The sequence below is a fragment of the Ranitomeya imitator genome, chromosome 4 (assembly GCF_032444005.1).
Source record: "Ranitomeya imitator isolate aRanImi1 chromosome 4, aRanImi1.pri, whole genome shotgun sequence".
In the NCBI taxonomy this organism is placed as follows: domain Eukaryota; kingdom Metazoa; phylum Chordata; class Amphibia; order Anura; family Dendrobatidae; genus Ranitomeya; species Ranitomeya imitator.
Window position 1 is genome coordinate 14,449,368 of NC_091285.1, and position 27,696 is coordinate 14,477,063.

Genomic DNA, 27,696 nt, shown 5'->3' on the forward strand with positions numbered 1-27,696 from the left:
TTTTTATATGGTTACATTCTCCCCCCCAAACTCATGAATACAAAAAAACTCTATATTCCACATGATAAGAACTGAAAAATATTGTTACGTTTTTCTTTTTTTTTCACAAACCGCATAATTTCCCAATCCCCAAGATACAGCGCAAAAGAGAAGACACAGATACAATACACAAAGCGTCCAAATAAATATTAAAATAACTTTATTCATCCAAAATCCATCATAACCTAAAAATACATAAAATACTCTTAAAATCCCAAACCAGCTTAGCCATCAGGACATATTGCAAAACTCCAAGTACAGACATATTAAGACATAATGTAGGGATGGGTCCATGCTAGACATGAGCAACACGACCCCCAGGACAATGGTCCAATCCAATGGCCACATCAGAACGCCATGGCAGCTGGACCAGAACCCTGTGAACTTCCTACTACCTGTCGGTTTCCTTGACTTGTCATCTGACCAGTAGGCCATCGTCTTTACATCAAGACGAGATTCACGTCATGAGTCTTCATAGTCACGAAGGTGCCGAGCTTGACGACTGGTAGTAGAAAGCCCTGAATGATCCGTTTCGGCTGCCGAGGAGTGCCATTGTGACCATGGTCCTGTAAATCGTTTTGTTCTTCTCTTGTTCGTATAAGTCGGTCCACAAGATAATTAAAAACGATATAATACAACATATACGTCACATTTAAAATCACCCAAAAATGTGTTGGAAACTAGAGTGGTGGTCATCATTGCTGTTTTTTGTTGTTGTAAAAATCGAGTAGATATTTTTTAGGTTAATCCAATTTTGTAGATGTTCCTACCTGACGAGTTGTTGTCACAGAGTCACCCGAACTTTATAGAGCTGTACAGTTCCTGTTCTCTTCTCCCACTTTTCTTTATGGCTCTTACTACACCCAAAAATGTGTTGGAACCTAGAGTGGGGGGCATCATTGCTGGGTATTTTTTCAAAATCGAGCAGATTTTTTTTAGGTTAATCCAATTTTGTAGAAGTTCCTACATGACTAGTCATTGTTACAGAGTCACCCAGACTTTATAGAGCTGCACAGTTCCTGCTCTCTTTCCCACTTTTCTATATGTCTCCTACTACATGGTACTAAATTGAAAGCTGCTCCTGATTTGATAAAAACATATATAGTCACATGTATGTACAGACTGTAAATCTGGATCCTTCAGTTCTTGAACAAGGTGCCTTCATTATCACACAGTGAGAATTGTGCTTCCAAGTCTCGATAAACCCCCACAATGAGGTTTCTGTCCTCACACTACGGAGTCTTACATTGGAATGTGCGTTATGTTTGCTTCCCCCCCCCGAAGTACAATGTTGCAGACACTGCTTATTAACTCTTCATGATTACCTACTTTTATAAAATTTTACTTTTACTTTGAGATTTAACTCCTTGAATAACTTGACCTTCCAGGCCTAAAGCTTGAGATATTGATGCCGATGTTCCCTCTTCTGACAACTGTCATGTCCCATGTCTTCTTTGGGACCTCTAAATGCATCACAATCTTAGGAAATAGGCGTTTACTAAAGATGAGAAGATTGATTCTAGATTAATCAAATTGTTTAAAAATTTCCCCAAATTTGTGGATTCCAAATATTTGAGAATTCAATTTGTATGGGTCGAACAAAGTAGTGGCCATTTTTCTGGATTGATATGAGCGGGCAAGAGGGTAATCAACAATAGGATATCCCACTAACTTCACTCCTCTCCAGTCCCTGACCGTCCTCCTAAATCACCCAATCCGACTCCGGTCTTCTCTTCACTCTTCATCTAAGCTTTGGCACCTGTTCAAACTCAATATCCTTAACTAAAATGATTAACAAGGCAACATTGGCTCAATCCTTATTGGCCCATCAAAAGCCGTAAGAAGATCTTTCACCGTACCATAGATTTCCTGTGAACAAGTGAATGAGGTTTGAAACATTGACCAAAAGTGATCAATCGGAGGCAGCTTGCGCTATTTGTATTCAGTGCTTTGACAAGTTTTTGGTCCAAGATTGGCATTTCTGAGTGATCAGGAACCCAATGGCTCTACGATATAAGGACATATGTTAAGGTCAATGGTCCAATCGCATGAGTTTTTTTTAGCCTATGCCATATCCCACCATTTTGAAGGTTATCTGAATTGTGGAGATCACATTTGGACCTTTGCTCTGCAAATCTAACAGTGCCAGTGGCAGAATCACCAGTAGATCTCTATTTAGGAAGATTATTATTGTTTAAACTTTATTACACCAGCTTTTCATTTATGATACAGTGGTAAATCTGCTTTATTGGACCTCAAACATCAAAATTAAGGTAAGCCTTTCTCACATTAACAACTAATCCAATTCTAACTAACAACAGGTTAATAAATAAAAATATACTTTGGTTGAAAAGATCAAGTCAACATTGACTCTCCAGATGGTCTCCTCCTAACCTTCATAGAACAAACCTTGCCTGTCATCAAGTCTTGTTGACCCATCCGAAGACCTAATGAATTGGTAGAAAAATAGAATTCTGGAAGTATAAGACAAATTATCCTGGTATTCCATATATCAATGTTACCCCAAAGTTAATGAGAGGCAGCTAGTACTTTTTGCAACTTTTTAGCCTGAGGTGATGGTTTTGGTGGACGGTTAACTGTGTGGTCGTGAATCCAATGGTTCCACTCTCTAAGGAGAGACGTTGAGATCAATGGTCCAACTTAATGGGATCTTTCTCAGTTTTTTCCATATCCACATATTTATGAAGGTTTTCCGGACTATAGAGGTCACATTTGAAAGTTTCCTCTGAAAGTCTAGTAGCAGCAGTAGAAGTATTGCTGGAAGATTTCCATTCAATAATATTGACGTTGGTGGAACTATGCTTCATAGACCGTACAAACTGGTATTTCCAGCCAGGGAGACATGAACTTTTGAGTTAGATTTTCATTTTAATATTCATCATGGTACGGACATTTTGGATGATCAGGCCATCTATGGGAAGAGAGTAGAGACATAAACTATTCAAGATTAAAGATTGGGAAAAATAACTCATTAATGAAAAAGAAAACATCCCATTTGTCAAGACCTCACATAGATATCCTTCAACTTTTAGGTTAGCTATTGACTCATTAATACCTGCAAAAATTTTAATTTACGGAATTGTGGTGTTCCATTCCATACATTGCTTACTTCCAGTCTATCCGAGCAGGTATCAGCCGATTAATCAGAGACATTTGGTGTTGTCCTCCTTAAATGATGCATATTAGTACTACTCTACAAATAGATTAGGCTACCCTATTGGGCTACAAGGTCACTGCCATGAAAACTAGGTGAAACGCACTCCTATTAATAGTGGGGGTAGGCGAAACTGTTGTGACTATCTGCTGTGATAACTGAGGAAGGAATGGAAGTCCTACTGTAACTCCTGAGGAAGACATTATAATCAACGGAAGTCCTGTCATGACTACTAAGGAACCACTTTTAGGTGGAAAAATGTCTCATAAAGTGGAAATGATCTGTCCACACAGCGGGAGGTAAGTAAGACAATGTAAGTTAAGGGGTAAAAAGCGAAAGTTAAATCCAAGTTTTGCCCTAAGACTTCTTCTGGAGTGAAACGATGAATTACAAAATAGTCACCTCAATGAAATTTAGAAATATTTTTCTTTTCGAGGAAATAATCTTATAAAGGGTCCTCCAAAAATTATAAAAAAAATACTCAAGATATAGATACTTGCTATGCCAAAAGTTTCTAGAGCAGCCTAAATGAAAAATACTTACCGGCTTCCATTTGTATAGCGCACATTTCTATCGAGTTTATTCAGCGTGTCCATATCTTCATCGCTTAGCTGAAAGTCAAAAACCTAAAGTATAAGGATAAAAAAAGAAACATTTTAAAGTGTTAAATAAAAAAAATTGACATAATTTTTCCGCAATTTTTAGAGTGCCTATAACACTGTATTCTGATCTACAAGGGAGGTTGATGTAAGGCGACCTTAGAAGTAGATATTTGGGAACTATGTGCAAGAGGACAGCACATCTCCTCCTTGAAGTCCCAAAATGGGGATGCAAAGATTGGATGGCGCGGATTTTAACCCGTTCAAAGTTTCATTGCCAATTAAATAACGAGCAGCAGAGGCATCTCAAGTTATTTATCTCAGACCCATATTTTAAAAAATGTGCTCATTAGCAGGGTCAAACGGACACATTTTTGGGGGACTCCAGGAAGAAGATATAACGTAAACTTATTACCAAATTTATGTTTTGCAAAGTTATGTGTTTGGAAAATCTACGGCCATCGGAATGACTGCCACTTGGGATTACAGCAAATCTTACGATCTCTAGATGACCAAGAGACATGGCTGACTAGAACATTAAAAGCCTTCAGAAAAGAGGAAAACCACAAAGGAGAATGTTAGAACCTATAAGTTGTACAAGAGAACAAGTAAAATAATTTACATTTGAAAAATGTTTTAAACTTTTTGATTGTTACTCATTGACATAAATGGGAGAGAAGTTTTTTTGCATCTACCTGGAAGTTCTCCTTGATCCTTTCTGGTGTGAAACTTTTAGCGAGCACCACAATGTCTCGTTGCAGAAGATGCCTCTCTGCCACCTGAGCGGGCGTTCGTCCATACTTTTTAGCAACTTCAATCAAGACTGGATCTTGAAGGACATAAGGACTGTCTTGATCTATCCTGGAGGAGAAGGTTAGAGATGACATCTCCATACGCTATACGATGCTGTAGATTATTCTATATTCTCCATGAGCCCAACATCATGACTCCATGACCGCAACGGAATAATTCTTTCATTACTTTAATTTACCAACTGACATCTCGACTGGATCCCAAAACACCAAACGCCACCAAAACGATGTCATGTGACTTGCAGAACCCCAACAATTTGCTCTGATTAAGATAGATGTGACATTCCACCTGAGGAAAAAAAACAAAAGTTCCTACATCTCTGACATTTTAAGAGAAAAATGGGCGAAGATGACAACAAGGGGCATCAATTTTATTGGCCATTAACATGGATTACCTGGTTACAGACTGGTTTGTATTTCAATCCTTCCATGTTCAGGATTAGTTCTAGCTGCCGTCGGTTGAAGCTCGAAACTCCAATTGATTTGGCCAACCCGGAATCTTTGCACTCCTCCATTGCCTGCGAGTCGTAGATACACGACATGCTTGTAAATTTGTGGGACTCTAATGGTTCAAACTTTCTATTAATGCTACACAAATAAAAAATGTTGGCTAAAAAGTTGGTCAATATCTCGGTCAATGGCCAATGACTTTCAGAAAAAGAAAATGAAAATGTGTAACAAGTTCTCCTCCTAATGCACATCTTTCATGATATTGGTCTTTTCATGCAGTGAGGAGGGTCCTTTTGGACCCCTAATACTACAAGAGCCTAAGTCCGATATCAAGTGTGCCCCTTCTTCATGGAACTTATTCTACTACCCTTTAGGGTTTTGGATAAGTGTTCCATTGGGAAATGTCAATCAGATTTCAAGACCCAATGAGTATTTACGAACATATTTAGTTCCTTGAATTGTATGTCCAAGCCCTACCCAAACGTTGACATACAGGTACAGTGTGGACACTTTCAATTATTTTCAAAGATTTTGGCAAATTTGTAAATTTTTCTTTTCTTAATGCTAATTGAAGAAAGCATTAAACATCCTACCTTCCACGTATCCCGGATGTCCGTGTTGTGATAAATCACTTTTCCATTTTCATCTGTCGGATATCGATCATCACCTGGCTTTTCAATGATTAGAACATAACTATTAAATATATTGGAAATTGGAAAATAAAATTGTCAAAAAATTGCCAAGAAAATTAAACCAGAAAAAGAAAAGCATACGAATGATGAAAAAATGCATCTGTATCATGAAATTATCATCATCAGAATTTAAACTTTTGGAATTAATTTTAAGGACATTTACTTTAGATGCGAAATTCGGATTGAGGTGTGTCAAATTCTACCCAAAATTTTCCGAAAAAAATTTGGATTGGCTGGATCTGAATTTTTTTGTGATTTACATAGTGTGAATATATAGTAATTTCGCTGGTCTATAAAGGGTCGTGGAAGGTTTTACAAAAAATTATACTCGCCTAGCCCTTGACCTGTTCCTCCATGGAACCACACTCCAATTTGGTCATCTAAATCTGTCCAGTCACCTGTGTGGTCTCTTGAAAATCATGTACAGCACTTCCTAATGACAAGACCTCGGTTTGTGTCCTGACGTTGTGTAGTCTATGGAGGTTGAATCTGTGACTGGAGAGAAGAAAGCGACCAAACCCGGAGTGAGGCAACCTATGTTTATGGTGTTCTGGATTATCGAGAGACCTCAGAACATAATTATATATATATATTTAGGTTTACATTAAATACATTAGATGCTAATCAAATTTCATGGGTTAATTTAAGTGACTCTGCCAAATTCAAATTTCATTAGATTTTCTCATCCTTACCATTCATTTCACCAGTTTTGTTTTATTCTTTTATATTAATCAATATTATGAATGTTTTGAAATTCTAATTTGTCAACTAATTTGTCAACTTTGCTCAATTTTCAGAATTTTATTTAGACAAATTGTCCTGAAAACATGTGTTTAACACTCTGAAGTCTCCTAGGACTAAATCCATCCCCTTTCAAACTTTTTAATTAAAAACATACTTAAAAGTGTCTTCCACATATATGACCATGGGTAAACAGATTGTAATTGTTCTTTACTTATCTGTTCAGTTTCTTCAGTGTTTTATGGCTTTCCCTTCCTATCTTTATTGCTCAGCTGTGTCGTTCTCTCACTATCCAGATTCAAAGCAAACTGGCTGCTGCGTTTCCTACTTTTGCTTTTATACTGGCTATGACAGTCCTTCGTGATTGTCTGTGCTATACCACATGATGTGATAGCTGTCAAGCATTATGTCAGCTGCAACCATGACCATGTAAGCTTTCTCAGCAATTTGTAAAATGCCAACAGGCAATTTTGGTGATTAGCGCAAAGCGAATCGCAAATTGATTTATGTCGCTGGGTTTCGCCTAGTCACAAATTTCAACATAATTTCATTCATATTCAGTGATATGTAAGTTTTAGGTCTTTACAGAATTCATTTGAGTTATTCTTTTCCTAGGCTGGGAATAATTCAGCTTTTTCTGCCTCTATCTTAGAAGAATCATGGTAGAAATCATCTTCTACATCTGACAAGCTTAAAAAAACGAGTCTCAGGGGGTGTTTAAGAACAAAAGGGTGAACAATAACCACAAAAAATACATTTGTTATGAAACCATATTGATTTTTTCAGACATGCCCACCTTGAGTTCCATAGGGTTGTGAATGAGGAACAAGTCAACGTAGTCCAACCCTAGATCTCTCAGGGATTTCTCGAGGGCAGGACGAACTCGCTCCGGACTTTGGTCAGTCAGCCACAACTAAAAAAGTCACATATTATGGATTTGTCAATCTCTAATAACAGTGTGATCTACAATTTTAAACTCATGGTTCTGTCTCGAATTATCCACCCAGTAGATACTCGTAATATATTGTCACCTTGCTGGTATAGAAGATATCTTCCCGCTTCAAGGTGCCATCTGCAATCTTTGCCCTGATCGCTCGGCCGACTTCGACCTCGTTGCCGTATATCGATGCACAGTCAATGTGGCGGTAACCAACATCAAGGGCCAATTTCACACACTCCTCCCCATGACTCTTGGGAACCTTAAAAAAACCCAAAGAATTAACCAGTGAAAAAGGACAAATGAGTTATTCATAGGGATGAGGAAAAAGGTTGTGAAGCTTCTTTTTGTACATGGAGATGTTCCGACTTGTTATATCAGTTTCTGAGAAACAAACAGTACGGTACATTCAGGGTGAGCCTTAGGGGGTGTGCGACCAGATGGCACAGGATGAAGGATGAACTTCATATATCATGGCACCTCTGTCTTATAACCAATACATGTCATAATATAAACCTGATAGCGGTATTATTTGGTTTTATTACTTGGTTACCATATGTTGGTATTATTTGAGCACTGTACGGTAATATTTTCTAGACACGCATGAATTGGTTCACATGTTTCCAAAAACTTCTAAAAAAATTCCGATACACCAAAGTCCGAATCTTTGGTGATTCGTATCATATAAATGCAACAAAATGTCAGCCACCCGCAATTTTTCTGGGCCAGGAAAGGGGTTACCTCCTAAAACATATTATCGGTGATTCGAAAATAGTGAAGGGCAAACCCGAATAGTAAAGTTCTTGGTTCACACCAAACAATTACTGTTCGGCCACGGACCCAAAACATGGACTTCTCCAGGAAACCCGTGTTATTGTTTGGGTTCAGCACCCCAAACATTGCAAATTTTCCATGCTATCATCTGCATGCATGACAGCACGAATATCACCAGCGGCTCTGATCGGCTTTAAGATTATTACCACCAGTCAGAGAGATGCAGCAGCTGTCAAAGGTGGTAAAAAGTTTACAGCTGAGCACAGAGGTGTCAGCTGACGGGAGTACTACTCCTTTCAGCCTATGCCTGCTTTCTGAGATAACAGCAACAGCAGACGCCGATGATAGGAGTATTCATCAGCTGGCGCCTGTGCTATCTACTATATAATTGTCTAAGGGTCACTTCCGTCTGTCTGTCTGTCCTTCTGTCATGGTTATTCATTCGCTGATTGGTCTCGGCAGCTGCCGGTCATGGCTGCCGCGACCAATCAGCGACGGCCACAGTTCGATTAGTCCCTCCCCTACTCCCCTGCACTCACTGCCCGGCGTCCGCTCCATAATCCCCTCCACTCACCGCTCACACAGGGTTAATGGCAGCGGTAACGGCCCGCGGTGTAACGCACTCCGTTACCGCTGCTATTAACCCTGTGTGTCCCCAACTATCTACTATTGATGCTGCCTATGCAGCATCAATAGTAAAAATATGTCATGTTAAAAATAATTAAAAAAAAACAAAAAACCTGCTAAAAACAAAAAACCTGCTATACTCACCATCCGCCGCCTTTCCCGCTCCTCGCCACGCTCCCGGGACCGCTCCATTGCAAGCGGCAGCTTCCGGTCCCGTCCCAGGGCTGGTGTGTGACAAGGACCTGCCGTGACGTCACGGTCATGTGACCGCGACGTCATCATAGGTCCTGCTCACACCAGCCCTGGGACCGGAAGCTGCTGCTTGCAATGGAGCGGTCCCGGGAGCGTGGCGAGGAGCGGGAAAGGCGGTGGATGGTGAGTATAGCATGACTTCAACGGGCCTTCTGAAGGTGAGTATATGTTTTTTTTTTTTTAAGTCTCTATACTACATGGCTCTGTGCTGGGCAATATACTGTACTACGTGGCTGGGCAATATACTATGTGGCTGGACAATATACGCCGTCGCTGGGCAATATACTACGTGACTGGACAATATACCGTACTACGTGGCTCTGCTATATACTATGTGGCTGGGCAATATACTACGTCACTGGGCAATATACTATGTGGCTGGGCAATATACTACGTGACTGGGCAATATACTACGTGGCTGGGCAATATACTATGTGACTGGGCAATATACTACGTGACTGGGCAATATACTACATCGCTGGGCAATATACTACATGGCTGGGCTATATACTACGTGGCTGGGCTATATACTACGTGGCTCTGTGCTGTATACTACATGACTGGGCAATATACTACAGTATGTGGCTGGGCAATATACTACATGACTGGGCAATATACTACGTGACTGAGCAATATACTACGTGACTGGGCAATATACTACGTGACTGGACAATATACCGTACTACGTGGCTCTGCTATATACTATGTGGCTGGGCAATATACTACGTCACTGGGCAATATACTATGTGGCTGGGCAATATACTACGTGACTGGGCAACATACTACGTGACTGGGCAACATACTACGTGACTGGGCAATATACTACGTGGCTGGGCAATATACTATGTGACTGGGCAATATACTACGTGACTGGGCAATATACTACATCGCTGGGCAATATACTACATGGCTGGGCTATATACTACGTGGCTGGGCTATATATAATAATAATAATAATAATAATTTTTATTTATATAGCGCCAACATATTCCGCAGCGCTTTACAAATTATAGAGGGGACTTGTACAGACAATAGACATTACAGCATAACAGAAATACAGTTCAAAACAGATACCAGGAGGAGTGAGGGCCCTGCTCGCAAGCTTACAAACTATGGGGAAAAGGGGAGACACGAGAGGTGGATGGTAACAATTGCTTTAGTTATTCGGACCAGCTATAGTGTAAGGCTCAGGTGTTCATGTAAAGCTGCATGAACCAGTTACCTGCCTAAGTATGTAGCAGTACAGACACAGAGGGCTAATACTGCATAAAGTGTATGAGAACACGAGGCTGGGCAATATACTATGTGACTGGGCAATATACTACGTGACTGGGCAATATACTACATCGCTGGGCAATATACTACATGGTTGGGCTATATACTACGTGGCTGGGCTATATACTACGTGGCTCTGTGCTGTATACTACATGACTGGGCAATATACTACAGTATGTGGCTGGGCAATATACTACATGACTGGGCAATATACTACGTGACTGAGCAATATACTACGTGACTGGGCAATATACTACGTGACTGGGCAATATACTACGTGACTGGGCAATATACTACGTCGCTGGGCAATATACTACGTCACTGTGCAATATACTACGTGACTGGGCAATATACTACGTGACTGAGCAATATACTACGTGACTGGGCAATATACTACGTGGCTGGGCATTATACTTTGTGACTGGGCAATATACTACATAGCTGGGCAATATACTACGTGGCTGGGCAATATACTACGTGGCTGGGCAATATACTTTGTGACTGGGCAATATACTACGTAGCTGGGCAATATACTACGTGGCTGGGCAATATACTTTGTGACTGGGCAATATACTACATGGCTGGGCAATATACTACGTGACTGGGCAATATACTTTGTGACTGGGCAATATACTACGTAGCTGGGCAATATACTACGTGGCTGGGCAATATACTACGTGGCTGGGCAATATACTACGTAGCTGGGCAATATACTACGTGGCTGGGCAATATACTACGTGGCTGGGCAATATACTACGTAGCTGGGCAATATACTACGTGGCTGGGCAATATACTACGTGACTGGGCAATATACTACGTGACTGGGCAATATACTACGTGGCTGGGCAATATACTACATAGCTGGGCAATATACTACGTGGCTGGGCAATATACTACGTGGCTGGGCAATATACTACGTGGCTGGGCAATATACTACGTAGCTGGGCAATATACTACGTGGCTGGGCAATATACTTTGTGACTGGGCAATATACTACATGGCTGGGCAATATACTACGTGGCTGGGCAATATACTACGTAGCTGGGCAATATACTACGTAGCTGGGCAATATACTACGTAGCTGGGCAATATACTACGTAGCTGGGCAATATACTACGTAGCTGGGCAATATACTACGTAGCTGGGCAATATACTACGTAGCTGGGCAATATACTACGTAGCTGGGCAATATACTACGTGGCTGGGCAATATACTACGTGACTGAGCAATATACTACGTGACTGGGCAATACACTACGTGGCTGGGCAATATACTACGTGGCTGGGCAATATACTACATAGCTGGGCAATATACTACGTGGCTGGGCAATATACTACGTGGCTGGGCAATATACTACGTAGCTGGGCAATATACTACGTGGCTGGGCAATATACTTTGTGACTGGGCAATATACTACATGGCTGGGCAATATACTACGTGGCTGGGCAATATACTACGTAGCTGGGCAATATACTACGTAGCTGGGCAATATACTACGTGGCTGGGCAATATACTACGTAGCTGGGCAATATACTACGTGGCTGGACAATATACTACGTGGCTGGGCAATATACTACGTGGCTGGGCAATATACTACGTAGCTGGGCAATATACTACGTGGCTGGGCAATATACTTTGTGACTGGGCAATATACTACATGGCTGGGCAGTATACTACGTGGCTGGGCAATATACTACGTAGCTGGGCAATATACTACGTAGCTGGGCAATATACTACGTGGCTGGGCAATATACTACGTAGCTGGGCAATATACTACGTGGCTGGACAATATACTACGTGGCTGGGGAATATACTACGTGGCTGGGCAATATACTATGTAGCTGGGCAATATACTACGTGGCTGGGCAATATACTACGTGGCACCAGCAATCCTCCAAGGGTCCTCAGGGAAGACACTAAACAACTGCTAGAGCTTCCAACAAGACTGAGAGAAGTATGAGCTAACACCCGCACCATGCTGCAGCAATTGAATGTATTTAACCCCTTTCTGACCTCGGAGGGGATAGTAAGTCCGAGGTCAGATCTCCTGCTTTGATGAGGGTTCCGGCGGTGCAGAGGGAGACTGGAGAGAGAGGAGGGAGAAGATGTTGCTGAGAGAGTAAGCGAGTCAGGAGGCCTCAATGGTACGGAAAAACAGATTACAAACTTTACTTGTTTCACAGGCCAGAGTTCTAACAGCCAGAGGTGGCTTAGTCCAAGGTGGTACAGCCAGAGGTGGTTGAGTCACAGGTTTAACAGGCAGCGGTGGTGCAGTCAGAGGTGGTACAGCCAGCAATGGTACAGTCAAGGTGGTAGAGCCAGTGGTGGTATAGTCAGCAGTGGTACAGTCAGGGTAGTACAGCCAGTGGTGGTACAGTTTGAGGTGATACAGCCAGAGGTGGTGCAGTCAGAGGTGGTACAGTGAGAGGTGGTACTGCCAGAGGTGGTACAGTGAGAGGTGGTACTGCCAGAGGTGGTACAGTGAGAGGTGGTACTGCCAGAGGTGGTACAGCTTGAGGTGGTACAGCCCGAGGTGGTACAGCCAGAGGTGGTATAGTGAGAGATGGTACAGCCGGAGGTGGTACAGTTTAAGGTGGTACAGCAAGAGATGGTACTGTCAGTGGTGGTACAGTCAGGGTAGTACAGCCAGTGGTGGTACAGTTTGAGGTGATACAGCCAGAGGTGGTACAGTTAAAGGTGGTACAATCAGAAGTGGTACAGTCAGAAGTGGTCGAATCAAACACATGCAGAAGACAAAAGTTCCTTTTCACATACCGCATTTGGAGGCAGAGAGATGGGTACAAATGGAGCAATATCACTAAGTCCCTCCAGTGTCTAAAGCTGGAGTCCAGTACTGACGCTATGGAAGTATCTATCTCCCTTTCAAGGCATAATTCCCTAAATGGCCTCCTTGTCCCAACCCCACTCATCTTCATTGACGTGAGGGCCGCTTTTGCGTACGTTATCCTCATGGTGTCTATGAGTAACCACTACTGGCCTAATGTTCTTCCTTCTAAGCCCGCTTAGAACAGCAATAGACCTATGTGCTCTGTAGAATCCCACCATCGCTCACCCCAGCAGTAGATGTTTGCCTTCCCTCACACTATCTTCTTATTATCTGCTGGAACCTGCCTTGGGAAGCTTTTTAACCATTCCTCTTCCAACTAGTGTAATAAGTGCTGACTCCTGAGATTAATACAATAACCGTACATGTAATAAATAACCTATACTGACTTCTATTAATACCGAACTCTGGGGTACGTACCCTAAAAAGGCACACCCATAACCTGAACCTTAAAAGAAGACTAGAGACCAATATACAATGCCAGACAGAGGGTGGTCCTACCAACAAAATCAGAACAGACACTCACCTGGTGTGGAGCATAGGTACCAAAGCCCACCACTGGCATCGTACGCCCATCGCTTAGGCTGACATCGGATTGCAGCGCCATGCTGTGCCCGTCAGACACGTTTTACCGCACCTGTTTAATATGGACTGTGAACAGATGAACTGGCACGTCGGGCAAGCAGTCGTCCCGGTTGCTTTCTGCTCTTCCCACGTGTTTGGTACGCTGCCACCTACCTGAGCCAGTTTTCACTAACTAGCAAGTATTGTGTAATGCTGGCGGATCGGCTCAGCCCTCACATGGAAATTTACATTTTGCTTTTAAAATGCTGGTGACTGATTAACAGGAACAGAGACAAACGTTCTTCGGGATGACTACCGGTTATTCTTGCACACGTTACTTTACGGGGCCTCCCTGAGGCTTGGGACTCTCAAAAACTGCGGGACTGATCTGTCCAGATCTGGACAATTCTAACACAATATCGCGGCCTCCATAGAACACAGCAAAAAATCGCAAGTGTTACTCACCTCTTTTGGCTCCAGTACTGGGCCTTGCTCCCTTTTCCTATGGTTGTCTTCTTCTGCAGTACTCCACCCCAGGTTTCTCAGGAAGCCCGGTGAGCTCCTCTGAAATCATCACCCTGGGACTATAACCCTTTCACGCTGCGGCCCTTTTTCGTTTTTGCATTTCCGTTTTTCAATCCCCTTCTTCCCAGAGCCATAACTTTTTTATTTTTCCTTCAATATGGCTTGTTTTTCGCGGGACAAGTTGTACTTTTGAAGGACACCATTGGTTTTTCCATATCGTGTACTCAAAAAACGGGGGAAAAAAATTCCAAGTACGGTGAAATTGCAAAAAAAAAGTGCAATTTCACAATTTTTTTCGGATTTTTTTTGTTACCATTTTCACCAAATGCTAAAACTGGCCTGCCATTATGATTCTCCAGGTCATTGCGAGTTCATAGATACCAAACATGTCTAGGTTCTTTTTTTTTTAAGTGGTGAAAAAAAAAATCCAATGTTTATTAAAAAAACAAAAAACATTGTGTCATTTTACGATACCGGTAGCGTCTCCATTTTTTGAGATCTGGGGTTGGGTGAGGGCTTATTTTTTGCGTGCCGAGATGACGTTTTTAATGATACCATTTCAGTGCAGATACGTTCTTTTGATCTCCCGTTATTGCATTTTGATGTAATGTTGCGGCGACCACCAAAAAAAAAGTAATTCTGGCGTTTTTAATTTTTTTCTAGCTATGCTCTTTTGCGATCGGGTTAATTATTTTTTTTAATGATAGATCGGGCGATTCTGAACGCTTCGATACCAAATATGTGTATGTATGAGTTTTTTCTTATTGTTTTATTTTGAGTGAGGCTCAAGGGGGGAGATTTAAACTTTTTTTTTATATTTTTAAAAACATTTTTTTATCTTTTTACGTTTGGCATGCTTCAAAAGTCTCCATGGGAGACGCTCATAGCAATCCAGCAGTGACAACCATATAGGTCTGCTGGAGACCTCTGGTTGTCATGCCAACCAATTGGTGACCCGCGATCGCATGACGGGGGTCACCGATGGGCGGAATTGCTAGAAGCGCATGTTAAATGCTGCTGTCAGCATTTGTCAGCGGCATTTAACGGGGTAATAGCCGTGGGTGGATCATGATTCCACCCTCGGCTGTTCTGGGCACATGTCAGCTGTTCAGAAGAGCTGACATGTGCCAGAAAAGATGTGGGCTCACTGCCGGAGCCCACATCAAAGGGGGAGAGACAACATACACAGTACTAGTGCAGCGCATGTTGTGAAAGGGTTTTCACGTAGAGGTCATGTGTTTGGGACCATTGTCCACATTTGCCTCAAGTTTATCGGGAGACTGCTTCAACTTTACTTCTCTCATCTCCAGCCAGGTGTCCATCATCTCCTCTACCTCGTTTGACTTCCATGCTATAATAAACATTATTTCCAAGCTCAGTCCGGCTTACTAGGTTTTGTCTTAATTTGCTACTTATCAACCAACTTCTCACAACTGTTCTTGGTGGTGTTCACACCTAGCCGCTGCAATCAAGGTAACACATCTCTTCAAGCAATTCTCCAGGTTCCACTTACTTCACTGATATTCTGCAGTTAATCATTTCCTCTGTGTCCCAGTTTACATACATTTCTGCTACTAACTGGACAATTTCTATATGCATTTACTCCTCTTTAATTCCAGTGATTAACTCCATCCTTGCTGGAAGGTCCCAGATTGCATTTCCATTTTTGTATCGGGTACGAATACTTATGACCATTTAATATTTCAATTTTTCATTTTTTGAAAATTTGCAAAAATTTCTACATTTCTGCTTTTTTTTTCAGTCAAGATGGGGTGCGGAGTGTACATTAATGAGAAAAAAAATTAACTTTTTTGAATTTACCAAATGGCTTAAATGAGGCAAAGAGTGACAAATTTAAAGGGGTCTGAATACTTTACCTGTTTCTGCAAAGAGCATATGTGTAAGGAGAGGGACATACTACACGAGTATAATGTGAACTGAGATATGCTTTATTGGTGATAATGTTGTGTTCTGCCTGACAGCAGGGAGAGATACAGCTAATGTTTGGGACTAGCCCGGAGTGGGAGGGCCTATGGTGACGGGACGGAGACAGTTTCCTATCACATCAGATAGGGATCTGTGTGCGTCAGAAGCAGACCTAAAGTCTGGACAGTAAGCAGTGCCGCATCACGTGGGTGTCCCGAAGAGTCATGAGTTTGAGGCAGTGGATAGCGTGATCCGGAGTAAAAAGGAGGGAAAACTAACAGAAGGAAAGAGTGATCAACCGGAGGCGGATCCTGGGAGAGGACGACTAGCTGTACAGACCGGCGTTTATATCTAAGAAAAGGTAACAGAATGGGACAGAGAACGTGAGAAGAAGAGAGTGCCCCAGGCGGGAGATCCAAGGCGTCAGAAGCAGAGAAGATACGTACCGGCCATACTGGTCACGAGAAAGGAACTGAGTCTAACAGAGCAGAATAGTGAGTGCAGCTCTGGGGTATAATACAGGATGTAACCCAGGATCAGTAATGTAATGTATGTACACAGTGACTGCACCAGCAGAATAGTGAGTGCAGCTCTGGGGTATAAAACAGGATGTAACCCAGGATCAGTAATGTAATGTATGTACACGGTGACTGCACCAGCAGAATAGTGAGTGCAGCTCTGGGGTATAAAACAGGATGTAACCCAGGATCAGTAATGTAATGTATGTACACAGTGACTGCACCAGCAGAATAGTGAGTGCAGCTCTGGGGTATAATACAGGATGTAACTCAGGATCAGTAATGTAATGTATGTACACAGTGACTGCACCAGCAGAATAGTGAGTGCAGCTCTGGAGTATAATACAGGATGTAACTCAGGATCAGTAATGTAATGTATGTACACGGTGACTGCACCAGCAGAATAGTGAGTGCAGCTCTGGAGTATAATACAGGATGTAACTCAGGATCAGTAATGTAATGTATGTACACAGTGACTGCACCAGCAGAATAGTGAGTGCAGCTCTGGGGTACAATGCAGGATGTAACTCGGGATCAGTAATGTAATGTATGTGCACAGTGACTGCACCAGCAGAATAGTGAGTGAAGCTCTGGAGTATAATACAGGAGGTAACTCAGGATCAGTAATGTATGTACACAGTGACTGCACCAGCAGAATAGTGAGTGCAGCTCTGGGGTACAATGCAGAATGTAACTCGGGATCAGTAATGTAATGTATGTACACAGTGACTGCACCAGCAGAATAGTGAGCGCAGCTCTGGAGTATAATACAGGATGTAACTCAGGATCAGTAATGTAATGTATGTACACAGTGACTGCACCAGCAGAATAGTGAGCGCAGCTCTGGAGTATAATACAGGATGTAACTCAGGATCAGTAATGTAATGTATGTACACAGTGACTGCACCAGCAGAATAGTGAGTACAGCTCTGAGGTATAATACAGGATGTAACTCAGGATCAGTAATGTAATGTATGTACACAGTGACTGCACCAGCAGAATAGTGAGTGCAGCTCTGGGGTATAAAACAGGATGTAACCCAGGATCAGTAATGTAATGTATGTACACGGTGACTGCACCAGCAGAATAGTGAGTGCAGCTCTGGGGTATAAAACAGGATGTAACCCAGGATCAGTAATGTAATGTATGTACACAGTGACTGCACCAGCAGAATAGTGAGTGCAGCTCTGGGGTATAATACAGGATGTAACTCAGGATCAGTAATGTAATGTATGTACACAGTGACTGCACCAGCAGAATAGTGAGTGCAGCTCTGGAGTATAATACAGGATGTAACTCAGGATCAGTAATGTAATGTATGTACACGGTGACTGCACCAGCAGAATAGTGAGTGCAGCTCTGGAGTATAATACAGGATGTAACTCAGGATCAGTAATGTAATGTATGTACACAGTGACTGCACCAGCAGAATAGTGAGTGCAGCTCTGGGGTACAATGCAGGATGTAACTCGGGATCAGTAATGTAATGTATGTGCACAGTGACTGCACCAGCAGAATAGTGAGTGAAGCTCTGGAGTATAATACAGGAGGTAACTCAGGATCAGTAATGTATGTACACAGTGACTGCACCAGCAGAATAGTGAGTGCAGCTCTGGGGTACAATGCAGGATGTAACTCGGGATCAGTAATGTAATGTATGTACACAGTGACTGCACCAGCAGAATAGTGAGCGCAGCTCTGGAGTATAATACAGGATGTAACTCAGGATCAGTAATGTAATGTATGTACACAGTGACTGCACCAGCAGAATAGTGAGCGCAGCTCTGGAGTATAATACAGGATGTAACTCAGGATCAGTAATGTAATGTATGTACACAGTGACTGCACCAGCAGAATAGTGAGTGCAGCTCTGGGGTATAATACAGGATGTAATTCAGGATCAGTAATGTAATGTATGTACACAGTGACTGCACCAACAGAATAGTGAGTGCAGCTCTGGAGGATAATACAGGAAGTAACTCAGGATCAGTAATGTAATGTATGTACACAGTGACTGCACCAGCAGAATAGTGAGTGCAGCTCTGGGGTATAATACAGGATGTAACTCACGATCAGTAATGTAATGTATGTACACAGTGACTGCACCAGCAGAATAGTGAGCGCAGCTCTGGGGTATAATACAGGAGGTAACTCAGGATCAGTAATGTAATGTATGTACACAGTGACTGCACCAGCAGAATAATGAGCGCAGCTCTGGAGTATAATACAGGATATAACTCAGGATCAGTAATGTAATGTATGTACACAGTGACTGCACCAGCAGAATAGTGAGTGCAGCTCTGGAGTATAATACAGGATGTAACTCAGGATCAGTAATGTAATGTATGTACACAGTGACTGCACCAGCAGAATAGTGAGTGCAGCTCTGGAGTATAATACAGGATGTAAATCAGGATCTATAATGTAATGTATGTACACAGTGACTGCACTATGTACATTATATAATATGGGGTTAATATTGCACATGACCTTTAATTTCATAGTAGTATAGTATTAGAATTATTGCAATATTTTAGAGTATATTGTCGCCATCTAGTGTCAGTTATAGAGTACTACTGTTATGCAACATTGTATAATCCTGTGGCCAAAAATCCCTGGAATCTCGGAGTAAAGTTCTCCTCTGTGTCTGAATATCATGTACAGTTAGGTCCATATATATTTGGACAGAGACAACATTTTTCTAATTTTGGTTATAGACATTACCACAATGAATTTTAAACAAAGCAATTCAGATGCAGTTGAAGTTCAGACTTTCAGCTTTCATTTGAGGGTATCCACATTAAAATTGGATGAAGGGTTTAGGAGTTTCAGCTCCTTAACATGTGCCACCCTGTTTTAAAAGGGACCAAAAGTAATTGGACAATTGACTCCAAGGCTATTTCATGGACAGGTGTGGGCAATCCCTTCGTTATGTAATTCTCAATTAAGCAGATAAAAGGTCTGGAGTTGATTTGAGGTGTGGTGCTGCATTTGGAAGGTTTTGCTGTGAAGTAAACATGCGGTAAAGGAGCTCTCTATGCAGGTGAAACAAGCCATCCTAAAGCTGCGAAAACAGAAAAAAACCCATCCAAGAAATTGCTACAATATTAGGAGTGGCAAAATCTACAGTTTGGTACATCCTGAGAAAGAAAGAAAGCACTGGTGAACTCATCAATGCAAAAAGACCTGGGGGCCCACGGAAGACAACAGTGGTGGATGATCGCAGAATAATCTCCATGGTGAAGAGAAACCCCTTCACAACAGCCAACCAAGTGACCAACACTGTCCAGGAGGTCGGCGTATCAATATCCAAATCTACCATAAAGAGAAGACTGCATGAAAGTAACTACAGAGGGTTCACTGCACGGTGCAGCCACTCATAAGCATCAAGAAGAAAAAGGCTAAAAACATCTAATAAAGCCGCACAGTTCTGGAAGAACATTCTATGGGCAGATGAAACCAAGATCAACTTCTACCAGAATGATGGAAAGAGAAAAGTATGGTGAAGGCGTGGTCCAGCTCATGATCCAAAGCACCACATCATCTGTAAAACCCGGCGGAGGCAGTGTGATGGCGCGGGCATGCATAAACCCGGCGGAGGCAGTGTGATGGCGCGGGCATGCATAAACCCGGCGGAGGCGGTGTGATGGCGCGGGCATGCATAAACCCGGCGGAGGCGGTGTGATGGCGCGGGCATGCATGGCTGCCGGTGGCACTGGGTCACTAGTGTTTATTGATGATGTGACACAGGACAGAAGCAGCCGAATGAATTCTGAGGTCTTCAGAGCCGCCATACTGTGTGCTCAGATCCAGCCAAATGCAGCCAAACTGATTGGTCGTCGTTTCATACTACAGATGGACAATGACCCAAAACATAAAGCCAAAGCAACCCAGGAGTTTATTAAAGCAAAGAAGCGGAATATTCTTGAATAGCCAAGTCAGTCACCTGATCTCAGCCCAATTGAGCAGCATTTCACTTGTTAAAGACTAAACTTCAGACAGAAAGGCCACAAACAAACAGCAACTGAAAACCACCGCAGTGAAGGCAGAGCATCAAAAAGGAGGAAACAGCGTCTGGTGATGTCCATGAGTTCAAGACTTCAGACAGTCATTGCCAACAAAGGGTTTTCAACCAAGTACTAGAAATGAACATTTTATTTAAAATTATTTAATCTGTCCAATTACTTTTGGTCCCTTTGAAAACAGGGTGGCACATGTTAAGGAGCTGAAACTCCTAAACCCTTCATCCAATTTTAATGTGGATACCCTCAAAAGAAAGCTGAAAGTCTGAACTTCAACTGCATCTGAATTTTTTTCTTTAAAATTAATTGTGGTAATGTCTATAACCAAAATTAGAAAAATGTTGTCTCTGCCCAAATATATATGGACCTAACTGTATCTGTAGCAACTTTTATGATGACGTTGTGACCCACAGGTGCCGACACGGCTGAAAAAGGGAAATGAAAACTCTGGATTCCTACAGAACAGCTGTCTATAGTAATTCGGGGTAAAAATGTAATTTATTAAACTTATGAATAGGATTTTTGTACTTTACTATGAAAAAAATGTAAGAATTTCTCAGTTCCTGGAATGTGGGTAAACTGGATTATACCGAGGCTACGAGGAGCGGGGTTACGGGGAATAAGGCTATGGAGAATGAGGCTACGGGGTACGAGGCTACAGGGAATAAGGCTATGGAGAATGACGCTAAGGAGAATGAGGCTATGGAGAATGAGGCTATGGAGAATGAGGCTATGGGTAATGAGGCTATGGAGAATGAGGCTATGGGTAATGAGGCTATGGAGAATGAGGCTATGGAGAATGAGGCTATGGGTAATGAGGCTATGGAGAATGAGGCTATGGGTAATGAGGCTATGGAGAATGAGGCTATGGAGAATGAGGCTATGGGTAATGAGGCTACGGAGAATGAGGCTATGGGTAATGAGGCTATGGAGAATGAGGCTATGGGTAATGAGGCTATGGGTAATGAGGCTACGGAGAATGAGGCTATGGGTAATGAGGCTATGGGTAATGAGGCTACGGAGAATGAGGCTACGGAGAATGAGGCTATGGAGAATGAGGCTATGGGTAATGAGGCTATGGAGAATGAGGCTATGGGTAATGAGGCTACGGAGAATGAGGCTACGGAGAATGAGGCTACGGAGAATGAGGCTATGGGTAATGAGGCTACGGAGAATGAGGCTACGGGGAATGAGGCTACGGAGAATGAGGCTATGGAGAATGAGGCTATGGGTAATGAGGCTATGGGTAATGAGGCTATGGAGAATGAGGCTATGGGGAATGAGGCTACGGGGTACGAGGCTACAGGGAATAAGGCTATGGAGAATGACGCTAAGGAGAATGAGGCTATGGAGAATGAGGCTATGGGTAATGAGGCTATGGAGAATGAGGCTATGGGTAATGAGGCTACGGAGAATGAGGCTATGGGTAATGAGGCTACGGAGAATGAGGCTACGGAGAATGAGGCTATGGGTAATGAGGCTATGGAGAATGAGGCTATGGGTAATGAGGCTATGGAGAATGAGGCTATGGGTAATGAGGCTATGGAGAATGAGGCTATGGGTAATGAGGCTATGGAGAATGAGGCTATGGGTAATGAGGCTATGGAGAATGAGGCTATGGGTAATGAGGCTATGGAGAATGAGGCTATGGGTAATGAGGCTATGGAGAATGAGGCTATGGGTAATGAGGCTATGGAGAATGAGGCTATGGGTAATGAGGCTATGGAGAATGAGGCTATGGGTAATGAGGCTATGGAGAATGAGGCTATGGGTAATGAGGCTATGGGTAATGAGGCTATGGGTAATGAGGCTATGGAGAATGAGGCTATGGAGAATGAGGCTATGGGTAATGAGGCTATGGAGAATGAGGCTATGGGTAATGAGGCTATGGGTAATGAGGCTATGGAGAATGAGGCTATGGGTAATGAGGCTATGGAGAATGAGGCTATGGAGAATGAGGCTATGGGTAATGAGGCTACGGAGAATGAGGCTACGGAGAATGAGGCTATGGAGAATGAGGCTATGGGTAATGAGGCTATGGAGAATGAGGCTATGGGTAATGAGGCTACGGAGAATGAGGCTATGGGTAATGAGGCTATGGAGAATGAGGCTACGGAGAATGAGGCTACGGAGAATGAGGCTATGGGTAATGAGGCTACGGAGAATGAGGCTACGGGGAATGAGGCTACGGAGAATGAGGCTATGGGTAATGAGGCTATGGAGAATGAGGCTATGGGGAATGAGGCTATGGGTAATGAGGCTATGGAGAATGAGGCTATGGGGAATGAGGCTATGGAGAATGAGGCTATGGGGTACAAGGCTACAGGGAATGAGGCTACGGGGAACGAGGCTATACGGTACGAGGCTACGGAGAATGAGGTTCTGGGTACAAGGCTACGGGGAAGAGGCTACAAAGAATGAGGCTACGGGGTACAAGGCTATGGGGTATAAGGCTACCGGGAATGAGGCTATGGGGAATGAGGCTATGGGGTGTGAGGCTATGGGGTGTGAGGCTATGGGAAATGAGGCTATGGGGTACGAGGCTACAGGGACAATGAGGCTACGGGTAATGAGGCTACGGAGAATGAGGCTATGGGTAATGAGGCTACGGGGTACGAGGCTATGGAGAATGAGGTTCCGGGTACGAGGCTACGGGGAAGAGGATACAAAGAATGAAGCTACGGGGTACGAGGCTATAGAGAATGAGGCTATGGGGAATGAGGCTACGGGAATGAGGCTACGGGAATGAGGCTACGGGGAATAAGGCTACGGGGAACGAGGCTATGGGGTGCGAGGCTACGGGGAAGATGCTACAAAGAATGAGGCTACGTGGTACGAGGCTATGGGGAACGAGGCTATGCAGAATGAGGCTATGGAGAATGAGGCTACGGGGAATGAGGATATGGGGTACGAGGCTAGGGGGTACATACTGTGTGTGTGGGATGAGCGTGAAATACAGTGGGTACGGAAAGTATTCAGACCCCTTTAAATTTTTCTCTCTGTTTCATTGCAGCCATTTGGTAAATTCAAAAAAGTTCATTTTTTTTCTCATTAATGTTCACTTCGCACCCCATCTTGACTGCAAAAAAAACAGAAATGTAGAAATTTTTGCATATTTATTGAAAAAGAAAATCTGAACTATCACATGGTCCTAAGTCTTCAGCCCCTTTGCTCAGACGCTTATATTGTAAGTCACCTGCCGTCCATTTCCTTGTGATCCTCCCCATAGCAGAACCATTCTCAGTGCCCCATAATAGAACCTGATCCAGACCTCTTATAACAAAACTGGCCACCGTGCTCCAGAACAGAACCTGTAACATTGCCCCCATAACACAAACACTGGCAGTGCCCTTATAAGTAAAACCAACCACAGTGCCCCCATAACAGAATCAGCTTTAATGCATGGACCATCTCCAGTACCCCAGTGATTGCAGAAGTGAATGTCCCCACATCCGTGAGCGTTTCAATAAGCGGCTGTAAATGGGGCTCCTTATTTAACCCATTCACGTCTCTGTGACCTTCTACAATACTCACATATTCGGGTGCATAGGTCCCGAACCCAAGAATTGGGATCCGGTTTCCATCATTCATCAAGAGCGAGTCTGCTGCCATTGTCAGGGGCCTGGAGAGCGATGTATGTATGTGAGGGTGGAGTGCGGCGTGCGTGATATACAATGGGCCCTGCCTATGTTGTAGCTGGAGGGGCGAGGTCACTGTATGGGAGGCAGTGAGGTGGCGGGTGTGACGGTTCACTGTCAGTGGGGCCCCATACGGTCACTACTAGACTTACGGCATCATTCCATGGTGTATACGGTGACGTGTCCCCTTTAAAAGTACATAAAACTAGCACTAAAGCATCCAAATAGTAACATAAAGGAACACATGCAAACCACACAACACAAGAATTCCAAGTCAAGTCCAAGTTTTTTGTTTTTCAGTCATTCTGGTGTAGATTTGCTGCTGTGTTTGGGATCTTTGTCCTGTTGCTTTCCTTAGTTTTAGCGTTTCAACATCCGACTATTACTTTGGTATACAGAGGAGATTATGTTTGACTGATACCATTTCCTGGTATAATATCCCCCATTTTGGGCCACTTCCAGGTATAAAGTCCGCTATCCTAGACCATTTCCTGGTCAAATGTCCATTTCCTTGTATAACCTGGGCCCCATCCTATAACAATGTCCCCCATCCTGAGACTCTTCCTAGTATAATGCCCCCCATCCTGAGACTCTTCCTAGTATCTCCCCCATTCTGAGACTCTTCCTAGTATCTCTCCCATTCTGAGCCTCTTCATAGTATAATGTCCCCCATCGTGAGCCTCTTCGTAGTATGTCCCCCATTCTGAGCCTCTTCCTAGTATGTCTCCCATCCTGAGACTCTTCCTAGTATAATGTTCCCCATCCTGAGACTCTTCCTAGTATAATATCCCCCATCCTGAGACTCTTCCTAGTATCTCTCCCATTCTGAGACTCTTCCTAGTATAATGTCCCCCATCCTGAGACTCTTCCTAGTATAATGTCCCCATCCTGAGATTCTTCCTAGTATGTCTCCCATCCTGAGACTCTTCCTAGTATAATGTCCCCCATCCTGAGACTCTTCCTAGTATAATGTCCCCCATCCTGAGACTCTTCCTAGTATAATGTCCCCCATCCTGAGACTCTTCCTAGTATAATGTTCCCCATTCTGAGCCTCTTCCTAGTATGTCTCCCATCCTGAGACTCTTCCTAGTATGTCCCCCATTCTGAGACTCTTCCTAGCATCTCTCCCATTCTGAGCCTCTTCATAGTATAATGTCCCCCATCCTGAGACTCTTCCTAGTATGTCTCCCATTCTGAGCCTCTTCATAGTATAATGTCCCACATCCTTAGCCTCTTCCTAGTATGTCTCCCATTCTGAGCCTCTTCATAGTATAAAATCCCCATAGTAATGCCTTTTCCTAGTATAATGTCTCACATCCTGAGCCTCTTCCAAGTATGTCCCCATACTGAGACTCTTCCTAGTATAATATCCCCATCCTAAGCCTTTTCCTAGTATAATGTCCCCCATCCTAAGTATATTTCTAGTATAATGTCCTCATTCTAAGCCTTTTAATTATATAATTGTCCCCCATCCTGAGCCTCTTCCTAGTATGTCTCCCATCCTCAGCCTCTTCATAGTATAATGTCCCCATCCTAAGCCTATTCCTTGTATAATGTCCCCATCCTAAGCCTCTTCCTAATATAATGTCTCCATCCTAAGCCTCTTCCTAGCATAATGTCCCCATCCCAAGCCTCTTCCTAACATAATGTCCACCATCCTGAGCCTCTTCCTACCATAATGTCCCCATCCCAAGCCTCTTCCTAGCATAATCTCCACCATCCTGAGCCTCTTCCTAGCATAATCTCCACAATCCTGAGACTCTTCCTAGCATAATGTCCCCATCCTAAGCCTCTTGCTAGTATAATGTCCTCCATCCTAAGCCTCTTCCTAGTATAATGTCCTCCATCCTAAGCCTCTTCCTAGTATAATGTCCCCATCCTAAGCCTCTTGCTAGTATAATGTCCTCCATCCTAAGCCTCTTGCTAGTATAATGTCCTCCATCCTAAGCCTCTTCCTAGTATAATGTCCCCATCCTAAGCCTCTTCCTAGCATAATGTCCCCATCCTAAGCCTCTTCCTAGCATAATGTCCCCATCCTAAACCTCGTCAAGCAAAAATGTCCTTCATTTTTCTCCAAAATATTTTAAAAATAAACAGACGAATATTCTTACCTGACCCCACTCATATAACGCGTGGTGGACTTCGTCGTGCCATCACAGGCACTGCAAGCCAATGTCAGCTGCCGGCTTTAGGAAGACCTAGAAGAAGCTTAGAGTCTTAAGGTGGTGGTGGGTGCAGGGTTGCCAACTGTCTAGAAATTCCTGGACAGCCCGTAAAAATAGGACACTTTTTTGCCCTGTCCGTAAAAAAAATGTAACGTATCTGTGACTTTTATGAACCTAAAGAAACTTGTACAGATTATTTTACCTGTAATTATCGTCATTTCTTAATTCACAGTGAATGCAGCTGATATCTTCATATGAGAATTGTGGGCTGTAGACATGGATCACTGATAATTATACTGATTTATTATGGATTTTCAAAGTGTTCATAAAAAAAAAAAAAAGTCTGTCCTATGATTTTTTTGATAAGCCGTCCGGAAAAAATAGGTCAAGTTGGCCACCCTGGGTGGGTGCGGTTTATGAAGAGTCTATCTATCTGTATTATCGCTCTCACCCACTTTCACCAGAACTGGAGGAGACATTCCCTTCACTCCCGCCCTGTTTTAATAGTGATTCTACAACTTTCTATTTAACCCTTACCTGTGCAATAAGGGTTATATTAGTGCGTTACTGAGATGATTCCAGAGTGAGGTGTGGATGCGCCAGCCTGAGACATCTTATATCCAAATGTCATTTGCTTGGTCTGTGCAATGTTCTGGTGTGTAATACATGTTGGATCAATATGACGCCAGGACCCAGGGACCCCAGCAGAACATCGCACTATCACACTGCCGACTTGTCCTGGTGCCTTTCTATTATAGTTATGATGCTCTATGTGTTTTGACACTTTTCTATCACAGCTGTGATGCTCTGAGTGTTCTGACACCTTTCTATCATAGCTGCGATTCTCTGCATTTCCTGACACCTTTCCATTATGGCTGCGATGCTATGCGTTTTTGAACTCCTTTCTATCATAGCTGCGATGCTCTGTGTTTCCTGACACCTTTCTGTCATAGCTGAGATGCTCTGTGTGTCCTGACACCTTTCTATCATAGCTGTGATGCTCTGTGTGTCCTGACACCTTTCTATCATAGCTGTGATGCTCTGCGTGTCCTGACACCTTTCTATCATAGCTGTGATGCTCTGTGTGTCCTGACACCTTTCTATCATAGCTGTGATGCTC

The 27,696-nt window shown here is 43.1% G+C and overlaps 1 protein-coding gene across 2 annotated transcripts; it reads right to left on the reverse strand.

Moving 5' to 3' along the window:
- Positions 1–73: 73 nt before the first annotated feature.
- On the reverse strand, positions 74–26,624 carry LOC138675126 (estradiol 17 beta-dehydrogenase 5-like). Of its 2 annotated transcripts, none has more exons than XM_069763116.1 (9): positions 26,523–26,624; positions 7,540–7,707; positions 7,305–7,421; positions 5,669–5,746; positions 5,021–5,143; positions 4,805–4,914; positions 4,509–4,674; positions 3,758–3,840; positions 74–2,971 (listed from the first exon to the last, which is right to left on the reverse strand). In XM_069763116.1, the coding sequence occupies exons 3-9, from the start codon at positions 7,314–7,316 to the stop codon at positions 2,929–2,931; spliced, it is 615 nt and encodes a 204-aa protein (XP_069619217.1). In that variant the 5' UTR covers positions 7,317–7,421; positions 7,540–7,707; positions 26,523–26,624; the 3' UTR covers positions 74–2,928. The 2 variants fall into 2 exon arrangements, with proteins under 2 accessions (XP_069619217.1, XP_069619216.1); XM_069763115.1 differs by lacking the exon at positions 26,523–26,624 and adding an exon at positions 13,745–14,129.
- Positions 26,625–27,696: the final 1,072 nt, after the last annotated feature.

What these genes read in the sequence shown, in the direction of transcription:
- LOC138675126 (XM_069763115.1), bottom strand. Translation starts at nt 13,825, where the DNA reads ATGGCGCTGCAATCCGATGTCAGCCTAAGCGATGGGCGTACGATGCCA. An exon ending in ATATCTTCTATACCAGCAAG is followed by an intron (nt 7,422 to 7,539) that starts GTGACAATATAT and finishes TGACTTTTTTAG; the next exon opens with TTGTGGCTGACTGACCAAAG. An exon ending in TCCAGTCGAGATGTCAGTTG is followed by an intron (nt 4,675 to 4,804) that starts GTAAATTAAAGT and finishes CTTCTCCTCCAG; the next exon opens with GATAGATCAAGACAGTCCTT.